At 40.5% G+C, this 24,182-nt stretch overlaps 1 protein-coding gene across 1 annotated transcript in view; it reads left to right on the forward strand.

Annotated features, from left to right (window-relative positions):
* Window positions 1-547: 547 nt before the first annotated feature.
* Window positions 548-24,182, forward strand: part of LOC128358411 (copine-8-like) — an 80,939-nt gene continuing 57,304 nt past the window's right edge. Inside the window, exons 1-3 of the mRNA XM_053318670.1 lie at window positions 548-608; window positions 6,096-6,204; window positions 21,230-21,270. Of these exons, the coding sequence (XP_053174645.1) occupies window positions 6,122-6,204; window positions 21,230-21,270 (124 nt within the window). The 5' untranslated portion in view covers window positions 548-608; window positions 6,096-6,121. The remainder of the gene's footprint in view (window positions 609-6,095; window positions 6,205-21,229; window positions 21,271-24,182) is intronic.

Consider the following 24,182-nt stretch of genomic DNA (forward strand, 5'->3'; position numbering starts at 1 on the left):
GTGCCATTTTTTTATTGCTGATACATTCAAGACAGTGGCACAAGAGGAAAAGTTAAAGTATCACCAAAGTCGGAGAGATTCATCCTCTCCAAATGTCATGGTAATTAATTAAATATTTCAGTCTTGACCACTTAAATTATTAGCCAGCCGTTTAACGCCATCTGAACTCAGACTTGATTCCTTTTGAATTATCTTAGTTTACAATTTACGCAGTTTTATCTTTTATTTTTTCATCATAAACATAATGTTTCAAAAGTTATTCTATCATTATGTACCAAAATCTCTTCATCATCTGACTACCTACTGTATGAAATTTGCAGGTTGGATAAAGATTGTTTAACCCTCCTGTTGTCCTCGAGTCAAGGAAGGAAGGAAGGGAGGGAGGGAGAAGGAAGGAAAGGAGGGAGGATGGAAGGAAAGGAGGAAAGGAAGAAGGAAGGAAGGAAAGAAGGAGGGAGGGAGGAAGGACAAACAGAAGGAAGGAAGGGAGGAAAGGAAAGAAGGAAGGACGGAGGAAAGAAAGAAGGCAGGAAGGACGGAGGGAGTAAAAAAGGAAAAGACGAAGGGAAGAAGGAAGGAAGGAAAGAAGAAGGAGGGAGGAAGGAGGGAAGGAGGGAGGGAGGAAGGAGGGAAGGAGGGAGGAAGGAAGGACAGAAGGAAGGAAGAAAGGGGGGTGGAAGAAGGAAAGAAGGAAGGAAGGAAGGAAGGGAGGAGGGAGAACGGAAAAGAGGAAGGGAGGAAAGAAGGAACAGTCAAAACAGACGGGGTTAATTTGACCCGGGAGGACGACAGGAAGGTTAAACAAATTGAGATAAGATAAGATTCCTTTATCAGTCCCATGATGGTGAAATTTGCAGTATTGTAGCAGCATGGTAAAAAAAACAGAAAAGCATCAATAAAAAAAGATAACGAACAATAAATAATAAATACAATAGTAGTAAAAACATATAATACATACTTACATAATATATATAGATATTTCACAGTTGAACTGAAATCAACCGATACATTTCCTCTCTGTTTCAGTACATGGAGTTCACCGAGGTTTTCACTCACCTCCCTCTCTGTTTGTGTTGCATAAAGAGCCGATGTACCTGAAGTGGTTATTAACAGACACAAATAAAAGGTGTTTATTATCTGCAGACATCTCCACAGACCTCAGAACACAGAACACACTGTACTCGTCAACCACTGTGATCTGAAGAAAGGAGCAAACGTGTGAAGCTGAGACTTTTCTCACTTGATTAGGATTTCAACTGTCGGCTGTGTTCCTGGCTTCAAACTCATAGTTTCATTTTGGCGAGTAAGGTGTCTCCTCCTCCCCTTCCTCCTCCTCCTCCTCCTCCTCCTCCCCTTCCTCTTCCTCCTCCTCCCCTTCCTCCTCCTCCTCCTCCCTTACCTCCCCTACCTCCTCCTCCCCCTCCTCCCCTACCTCCTCCTCCTCCTCCTCCCCTACTTCCTCCTCCTTCCCCCCTTCCTCCATCTCCTCCTCCCCTTCCTCCTCTTCCTCCTCCTTCCCTTCCTGCTCCTCCTCCCCCTTCCTCCTCTTCCTCCCCTTCCTCCACCTCCTTCTCCCCTTCCTCTTCCTCCTCCCTTTCCTCCTCCCCTTCCTCCTCTTCCTCCTCCTTCCCTTCCTGCTCCTCCTCCTGCTCCTTCTCTTCCTCCTCTTCGTCCTCCTCCTCCTTCTCTTCCCTTTCCTCCTCCTCCTCCCCCTTCCTCCTCCTCCCCTTCCTCCCCTTCCTCCTCCTCTTCCTCCTTCCCTTCCTCCTCTCCCTCCTTCCCTTCCACCTCCTCCTCCTTCCCTTCCACCTCTTCCTCCTCCTCCCCTTTCTCCCCTTCCTCCTCCTCCTCCTCCTCCTCCCCTTCCTTCTCCTCCTCCTCCTCCTCCTCCTCCTCCTCCTCCCCCTTCCTCCTCTTCCTCCTCCTCCTCCTCGTCCTCGTCCTCCTGCTCCTCCATCAATGTTTTTTGATGCACTCTCTCTCTTCTGTTTTTTTACCAGGATGTGACCCAGTGCCCAGGATACCTTGACCACCAAAAAGACCAAATCAAATGGATTCATAGTGGTCATTTTGTCCAAATTGCCGTTCAGGTGCTATATTCAGGTAGAGAAGATGGGGCTGTGTAGCGTACAGTAAGTAGACATCATTTTAGGAAGAACATTACGCTGAAATTGTGGAAACTATATTCAGGTTTTCATCCAAAATGTGATTCTGAGAAGATCTGTGAACCCTGCAGAGAGATTATGGTTTGAGCTCGGAGACAATCAGCAAACACACAATACAGCATGGAAAGATCTGTATTACTGCACACAAGAAGCAAGGGCTGTTTTTGCATTAGATACTGTATTTATGGTGGAATCTGCATAATTTCACATTATTTTGTTATGTACGAACACTTTTCATGGTTTGAGCTCGGCTGCTTAGTTCTTATTAAGAGAAGTCTGTCTTGTATATTTTAGACATTAATGTGATTCCAACTTTGTTTGTAGAAGTTCCTGTGTTCATAAAGAAGCTATTTTCCCTGATCAGTGTGCAATGAAGTAGCTTTGCAAGCAGCTGTGAAGACGCACACTGTGATCACCAAACATCAGTGTTATAAATATTGAATGCTGTTGTAGCTGAATGGGACCAAATCCCTGTAGCTAGTTTCCAGAATATTATAGAAAGTTTGAAACCAGAAGAGAGGAGGATGTTACTGTACAGCTGCAGATTAACATAAAAGGTTTATTTTTTATGTTATAATATGAGATTAAAGGTGTATTTCTACTTTTAGCCATGAGGTTTATTGTGTTTTTAGAGGTGGAATTAGCTCTGAAAGCAGGGCTGTAATTACTCATTTTGAACCATATATCAATTAAAAATAAAACATGATGAATAATTATTATACTACCATGAAATACAAAGTCTAATGTCACATATAAATCCAACTATTTAAAGTGTGGAAGGGAAAACTGTGGTTCCTATAGGGGGTCACGAAATAAATGTGAGGGGTCACTATGGTTACCATAGTAAAAAAAGATGAAAAAAAAATAAGAAAAATTATACTTTTTTTCTGACCTTCTCTTTATCTTTGCTTTTTAGTCATGCAGACTATCCACCATTCTGGTCCAGATGTTCCCAGATGATGAATCCTGCTGACATCCAGGTGAACAAACACATTTTTGAGTGAATGGGGATTTTAATTTTACGTTCTAATAAAACATACAACTTACTAAGACCCATATTACCCCAATATAAAACACACAGCTCCATGTCTGGCTAATCTAACAGGTGTTTGACCCTCAAGTTGAACTTTCTGTCTTTTTCTTCAGCCTAATTGAAGCTGACAGACATTTTTCCATTTTTAGCTCTGAGGGTCACACCGAGCTGGTTAATTGAGTTTGTTTTGCTCAGGTGCTCGTTGCCATCTGGCTTCGATTTGACACTTTTTCACCACTTTTCACCAATCAGAAGGTTTGGCGCTGGTCCTCGTCCTTCATCGCAGTATTATAATGAAGAGACGGTTGGACATACGGTGACCACATGACACACCTTTTTACCTCATTAAATGAGCAGCTGACTTCATGTGGGTGGAGAATAAAGTGTGTTTTGCAAGTTGCAGTTACACTAATAATAATGATAATAATAATAATAATAATAATAATAATAATAATAATAGTAAACCACTAATAATTGTGTCCATAATGTCTTTGGCTTCATACTGTATTTAGTTGATTAACTATCAGCTGCAGGCATTTTCAGACTCGTTCCGATTTTGCAAAGTCAATATTTGATGATACGCTGCACGTCTCTAATTATTTTAATTCCCTAACTTAAAACTACATGTAAGTCATAAGTTTTATTACTTCCCAGTTCTACTTGAAACACTGATAACTGTATTTTCTCCCACCCACAAGGATAATTCATTTGGCTCCCCTGAGAAAATTTCTTAATATTTGGATAGAGAGAAAACCGACTTTCTTTTATCTTTGACATATTTCCTCTGAATTATCTTATAATATTTAACCCTCCTGTTGTCCTCAGATCAAGGAAGGACTGAGGAAGGAAGGGAGGAAAGAAGGAAGGAAGGAATGAGGAAGTAAAGGAGTAAGGAGGGAGGGAGGAAAAGAGGAAGGAAGGAAGGGAGGAAAGAAGGAAAGGAGGAAGGAAAGGTGGAAGTAAGGAAGGAGGGAGGGAGGAAGGAAGTAAGGAGGGAAGAAAGGAAGGAAGGAAGGAAGGTAAGAAAGAAGGAAAGGTGGAAGTAAGAAAGGCAGGAGGGAGGGAGGAAAAGAGGAAGGAAGGAAGGAAGGAAAGGAGGGAGGGAGGGTGGGAGGGAGGAAAAGAGGAATGAAGTAAGGAGAGAAGGAAGGAAGGAAGTGAGGAAAGAAGTATGGAAGGAGGAGGGAGCAAAGAAAGAGAGAAGGAGGGCAAGAACGAAGGAAAAATTAAAGAAAGAGGGAGGAAAGAAGGAAGGAAGGAAAAGAGATGGGTTCAATTTGACCCGGGAGGACAACAGGAGGGTTAAAAGAATGATTGCAAGGAAATTTAATTTGTGAATAATTCACCATCAGACGGACGATTTGAGGAGCTCATCTGAGTGTTTACAGTAATTAAATAAGAAAAACAGCTCATTGTTTTTTAGTCATCGTCAAAGTTCATCAGGGAAAAGAGATCATTTAATTATAAGTCAACACAGGCCCCTCTTCACTCCTCACATTAACAAACCAAATGACAAAAGGAAGAATCAGTGTAAAACAGAAGCTTGTTCCAGTGTGAGTTTGTATGACTCTCAGCTGCCTGCTAAATAAATCTGTGGGTTTATTGATCAACAACCTTATCGACCATCTGTAGATAAGGGTATATTGTAAGTAGGTAGTTATTATGTCATGCACATACAAGTGTCTAGGTCACATGGGACTTTACAAGACACCAAAATTCAATGCAAATAGATAAGTGTGTCCTCTGTACCGCACTCTATGAATAACATCAACCACACAGAATGATTCCCTTCCTCAAACACCGCTGTGATAGCTGAGTGTCCAATTCAACATTCTCAACCTTAATCTAAACTCCATGTAATCATCTGACATTTATACTTACACTTATACAAGTATATTATATCCAGTCTCCAACACTAACACTTAACTGTGAATTTACATCATCTCTCTCCCAATAGTTTGGTTTGGTCTGTGCAGTCAAAGGAGCAGGTCAGCCACCTCACACAGCTCACGATGAAGATCACGAGAGTCAAACATCATCCAGATCTCTAAACCCTACATGAGGAAAACAGTCCCCCCCCCCCCCCCCCCATATCCTTCACTGTGAGTATCAGCTCCTCCCTGCAGGCATGCACAAACACACACAAACACTCCTCCACCCAGTTCATTACAACCATAAACAAACACCACAGTGGTGAACAATAGCAAGTGTTAGCTGTTGTTGTTATGATGATGATGATGATGATGATGTACTGTTATGTATGGTGAATGTGGGAATATGCATGGACCAGTGAAGTAGATGAGATTCTTCAGTTTTTTACCTTTTCATTTTTCATTTTTCTATTTATTGATTTTTTAGCTCCTATCCCGAGTAATATATTGATCGTTTTTATCTCAGCATTTAGCTATGAGATGTATGAGATATGGTAATGTATGTAATTGTGCAGCAGTAGCATTGTGTGCCCAAACCAAATTTCCATTAGACGATAAAGATTTAATTTATTTTTGTCCCCAAACTCACCTTTGAAATAAAGATCATGCAGAATCAATCCTTTTTTGTGAGACTAATGTGCTCATTATAAGTAGATAAATACATTTCTATAGTGTGTGTGTGCGTGCGTGTGAGTGAGTGCACGTGTGTGTGTGTGTGTGTGCATGTGCATGTGTGTGTGTCTTCCCTCCCCTTTACGCAGTCGTCTCTCCTCCGGAGCACCGAGGCGCACAGAGCAGCGACTCCGGCGCTCTCTCCAGGTTTTGAGCTTCCAGACTGTACAAAAAAGAAAAAGAAAAAAAAGAAAATCCCGGTTTATTATCTCTTTCACGGCTTCCTCTTTATTCTTCCTTTTCCTGTCTGTTGGTTCCTCTCATGCCGCCGTTAAGGCACTGGATACGGGGCGATTTGTGATCGACCAGGCAGCAGCTCGATGAATATGGCGTGTATTGGGGACGCAGACCCGTTCACTGCTGCGATACCTGCCACCAAAGTTGAACTCACGGTTTCTTGTCGGTGAGTACAAACTGCTGATAACGTGCTTTATTTAGAAGATACACAGAGCATGTTCATATGTGCAATATTATCTATAATAAATCTGATATATTTGACACCTTGACAAGGAATAAGTGACGGCTCCTAATCCTAACACGCTGGATGGATGTTTAGCGGAGAGTAAACGCACCAAGTCCTCTCGCGCTCGGTTTTCTTGCAAAACACAGTTTACTATCAGTGGTTTTAACCCCAAAATGCACAATTGTAATGATCACTTCTCACCTTGTATCATAATAGTGGAAGATGCATGATGGTATAGGGTTGTATGTGTGGAAATGGATGGAGATCCGACTGGATTCTGTGCGTATGTTTGCAGCACTTCGCCTTTGGATGATCGCCAGACGGAGGTCAGAGTTGACATGCCTGGTCTTTACATCTCTAAGCTGTAATATTGCAGCTGTGGGACTTTACTACATGTTGATATCAGTTTATTAGACACTCACTCTCGTTGTCAGATTATAAGGGAGCATTTTTTTTAAAAATAATTTCAGAGGATTTTTTTGTGTCTGGTTCATGTTGTGGCAGCATCGTCTCTGAGTGTAGCAGTGACAGAGAGGTTTACAGTAGATGGAGACAGAAAGTAAGGAAGGAGGAGGAGAGGAGTGAGGGATATCTGGATACTGCAACTGACTGATGAGACTCAGAGACACCTTTAATGATGTATTTCATTGGATTTATTTAGTGTGTTTAATCATCATCATTTCAGTGCATCTATCTATCTATCTGTCTATCTATCTATCTGTCTATCTGTCTATCTATCTATCTGTCTATCTGTCTATCTATCTATTTATCTATCTATCTATCTATCTATGAGCTCACACGACTGATCACAGTAAACAATTTTGTAAACATATTGATAACTTCTGCAGCTCTGGCTTTTCTAGTGTGAGGATTTACTACTTATCTTTGTTGTATATGATACTCAACAGAATATATTTCAGTTTTAGAGACATTTGAAGACAGGATCTCTAGGAACTTGTGATTTTTCTGACCAAACATTACTTGATTATTCTAAAGATGAATCAATAACAATGGTAATTGCTATCTATCTATCTATCTATCTATCTATCTATCTATCTATCTATCTATCTATCTATCTATCTATCTGTCTATCTGTCTATCTATCTATCCATACATAGAGGTAAGCGATGCAGCTTCTGTTTCGTATCATTCGCATCAACTAATCTTTGGGTTGGTCGAACAAAACAAGACTTAATGATACATTTTCTCACATTTTTTTAGTATTTCATAGATTAAGTGATTAGTCAGTGAATAAAAACAATAACGGACACATTAATTGATAATGTAAATAGTTAGTTCCCTTCATTTTTATACTAGTAAAACTTGATTAGTTGATTAATCTGCATCACATTTCAAAAATTAATTATTATTTTAGTTATTTTTCAAGCAACAATGTTTCAAATGTGAAGATTTTCTGCTTTTTTGCTCTTTTTTGTTGAAACTTGAAGCTCATTCTTAATCTGGAAACAGTCAAACCACAGAGTTCATATCATAGCTGCACTTCTTAAGCTTTTGTATTACACACATTTCCATTTGTACGGAGCACTTTAAGAACTAGTCCATTAAAACTTGAGACTAAAAAGTCATTATTCACTCGTAGACAGAAATTTAAACGTAATAAAGCTTTGTGTTTGGAACTTATATCATAAAGGGCAATTTGCACAGTTTTTTATAGTTTCTTGACCAATCATAAATGGTAAATGGACTGTAGTTATGTAACACCTCCAACCACTCAAAGCACTTTTACACTACATGCCACATCTACTCATTCATATATTGAAGGCAGAGGCTGCAGTGCAAGGTGCCAATCTGCTTATCAGGAGGAGTTTTTCTCATTCACACATTTTCTCATTCAATCATTCTCACACACACACACACACACACACACACACACACACACACACACACACACACACACACACACACACACTAATGGTACAGCTTTCAGGAGCAATTTGGGATTCAATTTCTTGCCCAAGGACACTTTGACATGGAGGAGCTCCGGATCGAACAGCTGATGGACGGACAACCCGCTTTACCTTCTTAGCCACAGCTGCCCCCAATCAATAATATCCTCTCATCTAAGAAGCCACCATCCTCAAATCTTCCTAAAAAATGACTAAAACAATATGATTATCAAAATAGGTTGCTGATTGGTTTTCTGTCGTCCATCAAAAAGATGAATCGACTAATTGTTTCAGCTGTAGAGGGAATAAATGGCAGATAGTTGAAGTCCTGCATCGTTAAACCATTCAGCTATGACTCCGGCCTGTGTGGAGCAATCTTCTCTTATGTTTCTCAACTCTTCTATTCAGATTTTCCCCTTTAATTTGTCACCTGTACTGTATGTAGAACTTCAATATAATGATATGAGACTGTATTATTTGGGTTTTTGATTTACTTTATTGGGAAGATTTCTTGTGTGTAAACTCATGAAAGCACAAGTAACCATTATTTTGAAATTATTATGTATCTGTTGATTACTTCCTCAAATCTCTAATTCAACATTTTGTCTATAAAACATCAGAAAACACTGAAAGCCAGCTCTGTATGGTAAAAGTTAGGTTATGGTTTGAGACATAATGAAAAGAAGCACACACAGACTTTGGACAACAATATGCTTCCACAGACCTTAAATCACCCAGCTGCTGCAGGAAACTGTTGTTGTTGCTGTTTTATGTTGGTCAAAGATAAAAGCTTGATAATGGCTCGAGAGAAGAAATCAGACTAGTAATGACGTCAATGATTTTAAGATCAGAGCCTGTGAAGATGTTTCCTCCAAAATGAGGAAACCAACATTGGGACAAAATAATTGTTCTTTTGAAATGATGGTATCATGACAGAAAATCTCTTCTGTTAGGATGTGACTCATGTCTTGTTTTCTTTCAAAATGCTGCCATTACATGTGCTAACATAGCGTATAAACTGATATCCATGTTAGAGTATCTCATTAGCAGCACTCGGTTAAGGTTAGAGAAAGATTGTGTACTTTAAAGTTTGCATTGACTTGAAACGTGACGTATTTATTAATATTTAACTTTAAAGTGCTTTTGTTACCTAAACCTGAAGAGATTCACGATGCGAACCCGGGTCTCTGGTGTCAAAGTCCTGCATTTTGCTCATTTAGGTGAACTGACCCTTTAAGATCATGGCTGCTTCTCATTGGGGAGGACAATATGACTCCGAAAGTGAGTTTTTAAAACTCTCTGGCCAAATGATTAAAGAGCAACTTTAAAAGCAATTTAATTGATCAAAATCAGTTTACTAGTCATGAGGAAGTGCTTCAGTGGCAAGTCGTAAATATGTTATGTTGGGTTTGGAGGCTTCTAACTAAAACAGAAAGTCTACATTAACAATTGATTGTAAAGTTGTAATGTTGCTGTTTACTGTGGGCAGGGATCAATAGTAGTAGCTCTTTCTGTCTCTCAAAAAATCATTTTGCAGATGCTTTAATCCAAAGTTACATCTGGTAGTTCAAAACAACTCCAGTAAATACCATAGAGCTAAGTACATGTGTGGAGGTGCTCACTGAAGAGCTGGGTCTTTCCTCTTTTCTTAAAGACTGAGAGAGACTGCAGATCGAACACAGTTTGGTAACTTGTTCCACCACCAGGGAACTACAGAAGACAACTCAGGGCCCTGTGTTGGTTTTTCTAGGCACTGTTTATTGGCGGAGTGTATTGAGCAGGAGGTGTACATACACTTGAATGAGGGAATTCAGGGGGATGTGTTTAGTTGCTGTTTTGTAAGCAAGTGTCAGAGTTTTGAATTTGATGTGGGCAGCAAGTGGAGAGGTATTAATGGTGGGATGAGATGTGCTGTTATGAGCTGGTTAAACACCAGATGTGCTGCCGTGTTCTGGATCATCTGCAGAGACCTGCCAGTAAGGGTTAGGGTTAGTTGCCAGTAAGAGTTCGGGTTAGTTGCCAGTAAGAGTTTGGGTTAGTTGCCAGTAAGGGTTAGGGTTAGGGTTAGTTGCCAGTAAGGGTTCGGGTTAGTTGCCAGTAAGGGTTCGGGTTAGTTGCCAGTAAGGGTTCGGGTTAGTTGCCAGTAAGGGTTCGGGTTAGTTGCCATTGAGGGTTTGGGTTAGTTGCCAGTAAGGGTTAGGGTTAGTTGGCAGTAAGGGTTCGGGTTAGTTGTCAGTAAGGGTTAGGTTTGGTTGCCAGTAAGGGTTAGGGATAGTTGCCAGTAAGGGTTCAGGTTAGTTGCCAGTAAGGGTTAGGGTTCGGGTTAGTTGCCAGTGAGTGTTAGGGTTAGTTGCCAATAAGGGTTCGGGTTAGTTGCCAATAAGGGTTCGGGTTAGTTGGCAGTAAGGGTTAGGGATAGTTGCCAGTAAGGGTTCAGGTTAGTTGCCAGTAAGGGTTAGGGATAGTTGCCAGTAAGAGTTAAGGTTAGTTGCCAGTAAGGGTTAGGGATAGTTGCCAGTAAGGGTTCAGGTTAGTTGCCAGTAAGGGTTAGGGATAGTTGCCAGTAAGGGTTCAGGTTAGTTGCCAGTAAGGGTTAGGGTTCGGGTTAGTTGCCAGTGAGTGTTAGGGTTAGTTGCCAATAAGGGTTCGGGTTAGTTGCCAATAAGGGTTCGGGTTAGTTGCAATAGTCAATGTGCGATTTTAGGAGCCTGAATAAGGAGTTGTGCTGCATGCTCAGACATGTAGAATCTGATCTTCCATTTGTTAGGCACTTATGTTTTACACACACCTGCAGCCTAGTGGCACTTATTAAACATGGCACTGAATATTGAGGCACTTATTCTCAAAGGTTTCTACTTCATCTTTGGCTTTGCTTGTACCTCATTTGTACGCCACTTTAGAGAAGAGCGTCTGCCAAATGAATAACTGTTTGTAAATGAATATAATGATCAAGACTAAGGACTAAAGGTCAGCATATCTCAGCTTTTGCTGCAATGATTTTGACCATCCTTTTCACTCAGTGAAGTGCTGTGAAAGCTGAAAATATTGTTTTTTCTGCACTAAAGCAGTGATGTAGAAGTGTTGCTGCTGGGAGCGGTCAGAGGTGATACCGAGTGAAACAAAGCTTTTCAGCCTGTTATTAACTGCTTGAACCGTCTCCGTAGTTTTTGATAAAGTTGTACGTGGGGTTATTTTGTTCTGGGTAAAATTTGATTTCATGCACCTTTTTATAGAATAAGTTGTGTGGGGTTTTTTTCAAGTCTGGCTTCATACAATAATTTCACACTAATATCTTGGTCTCAGCTACAGCTTCTACTCTCAGAACATGACTTCACTGTAAGAGGAAACTCCACGGCTCTCGTTCTGCAGTGTGTCCAAAGTTCAGGCTGAAGCTAATATGATGCTTTAGCAGTCTGAGTTGAGTGAATCAAGTAGATATCTTCCATATATAAGTCTGTTTAAAACAAAATTCCCACTTTTGCTATGCTGCACTGGAAAGATACATTCAGGTCGTCACATATAGATTTGTTGCAAGCTTTTAACTTGCATGTCTACTATGTATTTATTTACACTTACTATCTGTGTTCTTGTAGCCCATCTTCTGCTGAGCCATGCAAATGTGGTATTTAAGTCCAACTGGCTCCTATTAGGAAGGACATTTTAGAAAAGCTTTTGCTCGTCACTTGTTTCTTTCAGGACACACCAGATCAATAGACATGATCCATATTCCATAAGTTATCAGGCGAAGAGGTCGGAGCAAGTTGACAGGGGTCTGGAGGACAACAGCTGGAGATCGGCATTGAGATGTACTAAAAGAACTTGAGAGTCAATACAGCAATCAAATCTGCAAAGAAAAAGAAAAAAAAATCCCCTTAGAAGTTTATTCTGAGCACATTTTGTGGAAAAAAGCCAGATAACGTCGATCTGCTACTCTTCGCTACCAGAACATTTCCCTCCACCACAGCTGAGTGAGGAACTTAATTCTATATATGGAAACAAAAAGGGGGAATTTCATGCTAAACAGACAGGCTGTGAATTTGGAAGATACCAACTCGATTTAGCTTATTCAAATTACTGAAGCTTAATTTTAGCTTCAGCTGAGCTTTGGAATGAAGGCTATAGATTTTCTTTCTCCTTTCTTTTTTTTCTTTCTTTCTTACAGTGTAGCCACATTATGGGAGATAGCTTCAGGGTCAGTATGGAGAGTAGGAATTATTACTGCACACATATGAGCGTGTCAGTGTTGAGTTACGACAGACTTGACAAAACTGAAACCTACATTTAAAGCTCTTTATTTCACTCACCACGTAGAAAACACAAGCTGAAGTGATTGATAGTTTCCATGGGTTAATCGTTCAGTTTGATCATGTTCTATGAAACTCAGTTTTTAGCTGCTGTTGGCGTAGACACCATCAACGGCCCCGACAACACAAAATTCAGCAGCCCTGAGCTGGTGGGTGGTGTGATTTTCCCACTTTGGTGTCTCTGCATGTTGGCAAAGCTACTGAAGCATTCAGTCTGGATAGATCCCATCCTTCAGTAAAAAGCCCTCCTTCACTCAATAAATCCAAACCATCGCAGGACTCATCACGTGTTTATTCAAGCAGAAGAAGTGACAGATTGATTAACTCAAGTCCAATATTGTGCATCAGTGAGAAGAAAATCCCACAGTCTGCTGCAAAGACACACACACAAGCCGTTTGACTGATGAGTGCCTATCACTTCTGATCACAGGACCTCGATGACACACACACACACACACACACACACACACACACACAGACAGATGGAGTTTGTGCATAGATAGTATACAGCGAGGCTGGCAGGCCTTTAGAGCTGCAGAATCAAACGAGCCCTGCAGATATTTGGTCTTCCGAGAATGTTTGTGCACAAATACGCCGGTGTGGTTGTCATCTGATCTGAGCGGTCCGCAGCAGAGAGATGGCCGTGACCTTTGGGCACAAAAGGTACGAAGTGTATCCCGTCGAAGAATTGACGTGTTGTGATGTGGCTGTATTGAAGTCGGACGCTGACCTGCTGAGAGGCCGGTCGATGTGTCACAGCCGATGTTGCACTTTCCACGAGGAAGGTGAAGAAAGAGACAGAAAGACTTGTTGGAGCAGAGGAGGAATCCACCGATATGCATGTTTCTTATGTTTGTCTTATGCTATGAGCTCACACATGCACAGCTAATAATACTGCAGTAATGTGCAGCTTTATCAGACACACATATTTATGCCCAATGAGGCAGGAGTTGATTGATTTAGTCTCAGTGTTTGAAATCTGGAGATGATATAAAGTAGGGCTGCAACTAATGATTACTGTCATTGTCCTTTTATCATTTATTGTATGAAAGGTCCAAAGGTCAGCACTCCAACCATCCAAAACAAAAATATTGAAAAACAGAGCAAAGCAGCTAATCCTCACATTTGAAAAGGAAGATCCATGAATGTTTGTGCCATTTTTGCTTGATATATTACCTAAATGATTACTCTACGTCTGCAGCTAATTATATTTTATTTTCTAGATTAATCCCTGTCTATAAAAAATGCCAGAAAATGCCATTTTATTAGTAACAGTAAATTGAAAGATCCTTTATTCTACAATGACAATCTACACATATGGTCTTTAAACTGTAGATTATGTTCTGTCTGGTATGACCCACCTTTTCAATCATCATCCAAGGGTTTTATCCCACCTAATATTGAGTTTTACCCATAAAATGTTTAATAATGTGGAGGAGACACTGTCAGACTGCTATTAGTGCATCAGAGCAAAGAGCATAAAACTAACATAACAAGTCAGTCTAAACCACAGGGGGCCCAGTGGGGGTCATGCTAATGAGTTTTTGAAGGAGTCATTTGGTCTAATTAAGGCACCAGCGAGGCGCTGTAGCTTCACCTGGTTACCTCAGAGAGCGAACGGGGCTCCATCACATTACTAACCACCTCACCTCCCGTCTCCCCTCTTGCTCCACTGCTTTCATCTTTTGCATAGCGGCTTTCCACCATCTCTGTGATTGCTGTGGACAGATCGGAGGACTTCCTGTTGATTAGAGTCCAGTGTTTGATGTCTTTCTACTGGGCACAATATGTGTTTTCAATGTAGACTCGAACTTTTTAAGCTAAAGAACTCAAACAGTAAATGCATTTTAATATATTTGAAGTTGAGATTTACAATGATTTTTAGTTAGTGTGTATTTTTGGGTTGAGTTGTGTGATTGTGGAGACCAGAGCCAGCTCACCTCATGTTTCAGGTCAAAACTTTCACTCTATGGTCGATTGATGATATTTTCTCTGCAAACCAACAATGACATAAAACAACTGAGTAAATTTGCTGATACATGTTCTGCGTGGATCGTGCTGAAAGATACAGATCACAGCTATTAATAGCACAGCTTCAGTTTTCTCCAGAGGGAGATACACTGAGTATAAATACCATAAATACTGGATCTCCTCATGTACTTAAGAGGGATGATGACATTAGACATTTTTTGTCATTTTGACTTCACCGTCTCATTTGAGCCGTTTTAATGATTGATTATCATGTAGAGCATATTTACATGTTTCTGTTAAGTTGATTATAAAACAGAGATGAGTTCCCTCGTTGTTATCTGTCTCTCTCATATCTTTAAAGTCTCGAGATGGGGTCCACCTGGAATCCACACCTGGGTCTATATTTGGACCCTTTTGGTCACATGCTGAATATTATCTGATGAAGACGTAATGTCGAGCCAGAGTTGATCTCAGTAAATTGAATTTGAGACAAAAATACAGTTTCAAACTTTCAAATCCTTTGGCAGATAAGTTATTTAAAAATCTGTTGACTGATACTCACATACTAATAAAACATTCAACATAATATCTAGTTATTGTGCAGCCTTCAGATGACTGTCAGGACAATGGTCTGAATAGATGAATAAGAACAAAACAGTAGTGCGATGGTGCCGAAGAGCATTAATTGTTGGTGGTCACAGTGGAGGATCTATAGTAACATAGATGGATGAAGCTGCTTTGTTGTCGATTAATCATCAATTCTACCGTCATCAATTCAATACTTAGAGGTACAATAAGTCTGTTGCCTCTGTTGTAAATGCCTCAGTCTTTCCCAGCAGTCATGGATTATTATTCTAAATCTGTTCTCAAATGCCGATGTCGTGACTTTCTCTCTGTAAAGTAGGATTTCTTTAGTTCATTATGCACATCACTCTCTCCACTGCGCATACAAACACACACCAACACTCTGAGGAAAATCATTAAGAGAGTGTCTGAGGTGCTTCTAAATTGGATTGATCTGAGCAGTTCAGAGTTTTCTTTAGAGTCCATTGACCTTATTGATCGGCTGTTACTCTCCCAGCAGGACGAGCTTGTGATGTTCATCACTGTGCCTTTGTTCACATGGAGGAAACCTCTTCATTAGCTGGCTGTTGTGCCATTGACAACATTGCTACTGTACTAACAGTAAGCAAACCTGAACATTGACCGCAGGGCTAAATGTCAAGCTTTTGGATTTGTGTGAGGTTATGCTATGGAAGTAACCACCCACACTGCAATCTGAACCTTTCTGACTTGCTGGGAGGGTTTTCTTGCTATTGGTGCTCCCGTGGAGCTCGGTTAGTGGAGGCTGGCAGTGACCATGTCGGGGTTAATGCTTCCAATCCCACCGAGGCCACATAGGTTAAAAATGTATAGACTCACATCCATCTCATAGCATGTGTAAAAGATTGTATAGGAGGAAGCAGAATGGTTGAAAATTGTTAAGATAAGGCAAGGCAGTTTTATTTATATAGCGCATTTCATACACAATGGCAACTCAAAGTGCTTTACATAAAACAGACATTTAACAGTAAGAATTAGAAGAAGAAAAAAACTACACTACACTAATAATAAAAACAAAGTACAGAAAAATAGAAAGAGAGAGAAATAAAATACTAGAATAGAGAATTAAATATAAGATTTGCTTTAAAATCATTAAAAGGGCATAGCATAGAGTGCAAATGAAAGATTATAATGTAAAGTGATTTGAAAGAGCTCAATCATAAGTACAGGAGAAGAGAAGTGATTTTAACCTGGATTTAAAAATGTTCACAGTTGGGGCTGATTTCAGTTCTGCTTAAGGACACCGCTGGCTCACAAAAGTTAGTGTAGAAAATGTTACTGAAATGATCATTTCTGTGGGGAATCTCCCGCTCACAGCTGGTAACTGTGTTGGGTTTCTTTAAGCCTCTACAGCCCCATCCTCACAGGTGTTTTCACTGCAGTCACCTGATTACGTCTCAATGCTGCGAGGGTGTATACAGACTGAGCTTGATTGACAGCACCTTCAATTAGGTTGGGCTAGCCTGATTTGAGGTTGTTTTTCAGTCCAGAGATCAGTCAGTCTTTGCACTAAATGTTATTGGTATGCAGTGTTTAATTGTTGTTAATAGTTCAGTCAGGCCTGCATGATGTGTAACGTCTATTTTGTGGGAAACTAAGTCATTACAGTTTGCACTAAAAAAGCTGGATACTGTATGTTTGCCATCTTTGTCAAAGCAGTAAGGTGTGTTGAGAACTGTCTTGACTCAGGATGATCAGCTGATTCTGGACATCTTGTAGCAGATCTAGAAATTGCATCTACAAGAGAACTTTAAAAAAACACTGATCTGACCTCTCGCTTTATGTTGTTTAACCATAGACTGTATAAAAGAAATGGACGTAACATCCATGACGTCACCCATTGGTTTGTGGACTGCTGCTCGGAAGCCAATAGTTTCGAATCTAGGCAGCGCCATCTTGAAAATTTCAGGTGCATGCTGGGAAAAATAAAAACACGGATTCTACTTATATGGGCATGAACATCATACTGCATTGAAGAAGACTTTAAACTAGCGATTGAGACCATAAACACATTTTGAAAACGTTTACTGAGGTTAGAAATCAAGTGAGAAGTTGGTGAATTCTCCATTGACTTGTATTGAGACAGAAGTCCTTTTGACATCAAAACGATCGCCCCCTGGTGGCCTTTTGATAGAATGCAGTTCTAAGTTACCTCCGCGTTGGCTTCATTTCCGAGGACCAGAACTCCTCACCTGTGTTTAACAAGATATTATCTCTAACTACGAGATGTGAAGCTGAGAAAGTCTACTGAATAGCGTGTGGACTGAAATGTGAAAAGAAAAGTTCCCAGAATAGATTAAGAAGCAAATTTCTGCAATATTAATATTCATGATGTCAGTGAATCAGGAAATCAAATCAAAACTGAATTGAATTGGGAGATTAGTGGTGATAAGCCTTATTCTGGTTAGTTTTGCTGCACCTGTTATAACAGAAAAGTTTGCTATTGTTATTAGTTGATAGAGTTTGGGTACATGAAGTAATTCCCAGCAGGCATAAGCCAAAGTAATTAAAGCACCAATGTGGGTGTGCGGGGCTTTGAGAGGAACATAGCAGTGATTTTGTACTACAGACTACGTGTACTTTACTTTAGTGCTGAAATAATTAGTCAATTAATCGGTTTGTTGATCAACTGAAAATGACAATGTTAATCATCATTAACAAGGACAATAGATTTTCTACTTCTCTCTGTTATGTCACTGTGGGCTCTGAGAAATCATGATAATCACTTCTCAATATTTCCTGACTTTTTATAGACTGAAAAATCTATTTAAAAAAGTAATTAGTTGCAGCTGCACTTTACCTCACAACTAACATGTTTCTATGTGTGTAGCTGTATTTCTGAACATGTTTTTCTAATTTGGCAGCCGCTGTTGTTCGATACTTTCCACCAGATCAGAAATGAATGTAAACAAATGGCATTCATAAATGGTGAGTTTTTGTGAGTTTATGTAATTTGCAGTGAAAGGTATAAAGCTTTTAAAAATGACGTTGTCTTTTAGGCCTTATACTCTGTCTCTGGATCAATACCAGTGCTTTTTAGATGCCAATAATCATTTTTGTGATTTGGAAACAGACTTCTCTTCCACTTAAGTTGCACATCACCCGACTGTTTACTACAGTGTAAAAACAACAACAACACAAACAGTTAAAATCTAAAAAAAAATGTGTGCTGTGCAAAGAAAATAATATGAAAGATATAAATGTACCATTAAATAAAGTGATTTCCTCTTGCCAGCACTTCTGCTCTTGTGATAAAATTCAGTTTAATCCTGTTTTATGTGTGATTGCACATCTCCAAAGGCAAGTTCATTTAATGTTCCCTTCTTTAAAAAAAAAAAAAAAAAACACATCTTGGAGAATTTCATCTCAATTGCTCTCGCAGATGGAAGTCCCCCTCGCCCCCCTCCCCTCCTCTATGCTCCCCCTCTTCCTCCTTCCTCACTCCTCACATACAGGTATTTAAAGCTCCAGCTGCCATGTTTAGGTGGCTGTGATGTAACTAGTGGGATTTCAAATGTAATTCCGGTGTCGAGGAGGGACCGCTCTCGTAAATGTTTGATGAACGACGAGGCACTCTGCTCGGACTGCCCAGACGTTTCCCGGGCTGCCCGCGGTGGAAAGGGCTTTTTAAAGAGTTGCCCATCTATATCAGAGCCAGGTGGAAGCCCTCGAGTGCACATGAATCAGAGGGAGGGTTACCATATCCATATAAGAGTGTGTGTGCACTTCTGCCTTTGAACACACACTCACAGATACAGTTGCGTGCTGTCTTTCATACACTACAAAGTCAAAGCATTTCCTTTCCTTCAATGCATCTTGTTCGCTGTCTCCACTCACACTCCTCTGGGAGCCGACAGGGTTACAGTATTGTTTTTTATCGGACATTTATCCCATTTGGCAGGTGAAGTCGCCCACTTCTCACTCCCACACAATCTCTTAGACTTTCCGCCAGTCATAAAACACAGCACAGATATGTGACTAGGCCCGATTCCATCGCTTATTATCATTTATTTAAGGTCTCAAAGCCGGAGAAGGGCCGGTGGGTGTGCCCTGACGGCGAGGCAGCAGAGCGTGGTGTTTTACCATCTGGGCCTCACTGGGATCAGCACAACACGAGTGCCTGATCTAGATACATCACTAGCCATCAACGGCTTGAAGACACTCGCTGCTTGTCATACAGGACAGGACGGGCGACAGAGTGCTCGCCCTGCAGCTAGCATGATAGCGGGAGCCTGTTCTCCCCGCTCTCCCCCCTTCGTCTCTGTCAGCAGAGCACAATATGCATTAAGTCTGATTATCACAGCTTAAAGTGATACCCGACACAGAAACTACACCTTTGAGGCTTCCAGAGTGACTGCCAAAAGTTTGTTTCTGACTTCATAGAGCATTGCGGATGACAGCAGGTTAAATTAATGGCAGTTGCAATCAATTCTTCATTGTACAGTAGAAACAAATGCCAATAGAAAGTAATGTTTTAAGCCTCTAAGTGATCCAAACACTCTTTTTGACGTTAGCTACATTCATTTAAGTATGATCCTGTGCAACCCTGTCTACTTCCCAATCACACTCTATACAAGCATAATTACTATGGATTGATTAATTGTTTAGTCTATGTGATGTCTTTAGATGTCATATTTGATCAATTAATAAAGCAAATCTTCACATTTAAGAAGCTGGAACCAGATACTGTTTAACCATTTTGACTTTATAGATAACCTGAAAGAGCAATCAATAAAAATGATTGTCACCTAGTAATCCCGTGATCATCTAATTGATTGACTAATTGTGTCATCGCTACACCAGTGCTCTCATTGCCATGGAGATTTCTCATCGCCACAGGAAGAAATGAAAGTGTCACCAGGAAATAATCCCTCTCTAATGATTTACATGTCTTTGTGCATAATTTATTAACACATCAAGGTGTTTTTATTTAGCATGCCTCTGTTCACGACTACATAGCCAATGGGGGCCAATTTGCATGAAAGTGGAGACTCATAATATATCACACTGGGCTCTGGAACAAAGCTGCTTCTGCTGCATCAATTTGGAAAATTGTCTTTAGTAATTATCTATTGCAAGTTTTCTAACTTCAGGAATGTGCAGACCTAAAGTAAGGGAATATTCTTTTAATTATAAGCGACTGTCGATATGACATACAGAAGGTGGACACAAAAACAGACACAGTAACAGGAGCGTCTGTGAGATTGAATGCGTGGCGATTGTAATTAAAAATCTGTTTTGTGGCTATTGTTTCTGGCTGTTTCCCATTATCCACCTTCTATAGAGGTAATTGGGCTTTAAGTCGACGTAAGCTTTCTAATTTCAAATATCCTTTTTAATCCTGTATCACTAAACTACTTTCCTTCTATTTTTTTCTCCGGATTTCTTACTAGTGCCGAATTGGCTCATATTATTTAGTCTTCTTGGATTTGCTCTATGAAACCTTCATGAGGTTTTAACGTAAGATTTGGCAGGAATACAAGCTGAGTGAGCGGAGTTCACCTGAGCCCCTTTTACTGGAGTCGGACTCGCCCCACTCCTACTTGCTACCTCCTCATGAGACCTTCACACTAAATAAACAGCAGAGAGCAAAAACCCCAGTGCTGCTGCTGCTGCTGACGTAACATCCTGGGTTTCCCCTTTCTGAGACCTAACTGCTCCTCGATTTCTTTCTTCCCGGGCCTCAGGCAGCTGTGACTTGTCGTCTCTGTGTGCATATTTAATTCCTTCTGAGCTGTTTAACTGTGGAGTACCTCAGCAGTGCTGAGCATCTGCTCTGCGATGGGACTCTTCGGTGCATTTATCCCTCCCAATGCAAAGAGCCAAGACTAGAGTGTCATGTAAATTTGATGGCAGCTTCCGCTGTTGTTGCTGGCACCCAGGGAGTGCAAAAAAGTGAAAAATAGGTCCTCTCTTCTGCTGTTTTCTCTGTATGTTTGAAATATAAATGGGCTCCACTTTCAGCTTGATTTTATAGTCTGTTTAATGTTGCTGCCTCAATGACTGAACCAAATGGCTTTTGTTAATCAAGTCAAAGGAGGATTATGGGTGAAAAAGTTGTTGCGGCCGGTAACAGAGCTAATTTGGTGAGATTTAATGATGTAATAGTTTCACTTTCTTTGTTAAAGTGGGAGAGCTTTGCAATTAATCTTCATGTCAATTTGTTTTCCTGTTTTTCAGAAACCTGCTGGACAGAGACACGTTCTCCAAGTCTGATCCTAGTAAGCTTAACTCCTATCTCACACACACACACACACACAGAAACATGAACACACACACACACACCAGCTCCCGGCACGAACTAAAGACAAACACATACTGTATGCACACACTCAAATACACGTGGACATTAACTTCTGCACACAAACAGATATATCCACAGACAAACATGCACCACAGGCAGATTTCAAACTGTGCACACACCAACTTGCATACACTACACATGGACACGCCTACACACACACACACACACACACACACACTCTGCTTCGGCTGTGTGAATCAGTAGACATTTGCATATGTCAGGGGTTGTATTCGTCACTGTTCTCTGCTCCCAACGTGAGTGAGGGAAACCAGATCATCCTCACACACAAAGCAGTCACTTCCCTCCTACAGATGAAGACACACACACACACACACACACACACTCACACACACACACTCCTCACTCCCTTTACAGCAGGGGTTCAATTTGGCAACGGGTCCAGTGGTTTTTAAAGGGTCCCGTCTGCAATCCAACTATAATTCCCCTCAATAGAAAACCGTTAAATGCTGCATTGAAGATATTTCTCCTTTTTAAACCTGCACACTGAGTTCTCAGTTCAGCGGTTTTGTGCCAAGCTAAACATGTAAACACTAGGGCTGGGTACCAAACCTCTTTCGATACAAACTGAAATGTGTCACAGAGTACTGGATGACTGTCAAGTACCTAATGTTGGCGATGAATGTCCAGTCCGATTTGTAATCTTGTTGACTCAGCTTTGGATCAGTTAGTTTCTGATTCAAACTCAATTTTTTGCTCATTTCAGATTTAGGCAAAGCTCATTATAAACATTTCACTTTTGAGAAGTTTTAGCATGTTTATATTCATTCCCAACTCAAAGTCCACTTACACAAGCTTTTTCCCACACACTGTCACGATCATTGTTTTATTGACCTTCATCAGGCATCTTCTTTAATTATAAGTTAATCAGACAATTATTGTATCGATTAATAGATTACAAATAAAGCTTAAACTGGTCACATTTAAGAAGCTTTAACCAGCACATAGTTGGTAATCTTTCATGAAAAGGTAACTATAATAATAATAATATAATAATGATTAAAACGATTAAAACAGTTGCTGATTAATTATCTCTTGATTGACTTATTAATTTATTGACTAATCAGCAGATGTTATTGTTTAAGTTTAACACAGAAAAGTCCTCAAAGTACTTTCATCCTTATTGGAAGTTTTGGTTTCAGTTCAATTATTTTTATTTTCTCAATTAATCATTTGGTCTATAAAATGCCAGAAAACGTTTTTTGAAAGTTTCAACAGTCCAAGATGACATATTTATCCAAAGTCCAAAACTTCAGAATACTCAGTTTACGATGGACGAAGGAAAACAGAAAATATTCACATATGAGAAGCTAAAATCTAATTTTTAGATAGTGAAGGCTTTTTAAATGCCTCTTGAGTGCCTCAGAACTACTGTAGTAGGATCCCCAAACTGAAGAGCACCAGAGGGACACTTTGGATGCCATCCATGTGTTTTGACAGATTATAAAAATTTGTGGTGATTAAATTTCTTTCTCAAGTATTGAATTGGCAGGCAGAGGTATCGAAACACAAAAAACACAGTGAAAACATATCCACTCACACTCAAACACACACGCACGCAGACAAGCTTGTAAAGTAGTTCCTTGGTGTTTTCATCTGTCGTGCCTGCTTTGTTTTCTGTAGCAGACTGTGACAGTCCTGTCGGATAAAAGCTCTCTAAAAATAAACATGAAGGGAGGAAAATACTTGTTCTCAGATATGTTGAAATGATGAAGTTGAAATATGTACTGCTTTTCTTTTTTTTTTACCTTTTACTCATTTGGGGGGGGGGGGGGGGGGGGGGGGGGGTGGGGTTCGGTTATCACACGCACTTTTTTTTCTAGTGTCACCTGTCCTCATTTCTGAATCCCTCCTCACGTTGCCACCTGGGAGCTACCCAATGGACCCAGTGGTGTTTTTTTTTTTTTAGTGTCAGTTGGTGTGTGTGTGTGTGTGTGTGTGTGTGTGTGTGTGAGTTTATAATTGGTCAACTCCCAGAATTGAGGATTGGACCTTTAAGTGTCAGATGGTGGGAGAGGAGGTGAGCATCCATGCCAGCCCCAACATTTATGCAAGGAGGCACTTGTGCTGCGTCCATGTCTCTGCTCTGCTGACAGCACTGGCCCCAGTCACACAGCATTAGACCGCCTCAGCAGAGCCACACACACACACACACACACACACACTCGCGAAAAAAAAAAAAGCGCACACATTCAGGGCCTCAGGCAGACTCACGTACCATATTCATATTAGCTTCTAAAGCTGGACAACAATCCAGTGTTTCTGTTTTCCTCATGTTTGTGTGTGCATATACAGTATGCGTGTGTATTCCAGCTGTTGTTGCTGTGGGGCTTGAACGTGGAGGGGCTTTGATCAGTGTGCTTCAGCAGATTGGAAAAGGGCATTAGACAGATAGGGGGCATTAACAAAGTATACGCTCCGCCGGTATCGCCTACATTCAAAACAGGGATGCTGGTTGGAGGTGCTTTTGTGCTGCCGTCATCGTCATCATCATCATCAGCCTGATGAACAGAAGGGGTTGAATTGAAATTGTGCGGGTACGGATGGCAAGGGTGCATCAGTATTTACTGACATGTGATTGATGTATTGCTTTTTCCCCCCCTGCATAATCACGCAGAGACCATGTGTCATGTGATGCTTCATGGCAAGATTAAAGGATGACTGTATATTCAACCAGCTGAGCCCCAGTTTATTGCACATCACCCACAGTGTAACATGTTGTACTGTATATAACATCCAGAGTGCCAAAACACTGCCGCATCGCATCATATCTCATCTTATCTTATCTTACCAAACACTACATAATTAGGT

This window comes from Scomber japonicus, chromosome 5, assembly GCF_027409825.1.
Source record: "Scomber japonicus isolate fScoJap1 chromosome 5, fScoJap1.pri, whole genome shotgun sequence".
Taxonomy (NCBI): domain Eukaryota; kingdom Metazoa; phylum Chordata; class Actinopteri; order Scombriformes; family Scombridae; genus Scomber; species Scomber japonicus.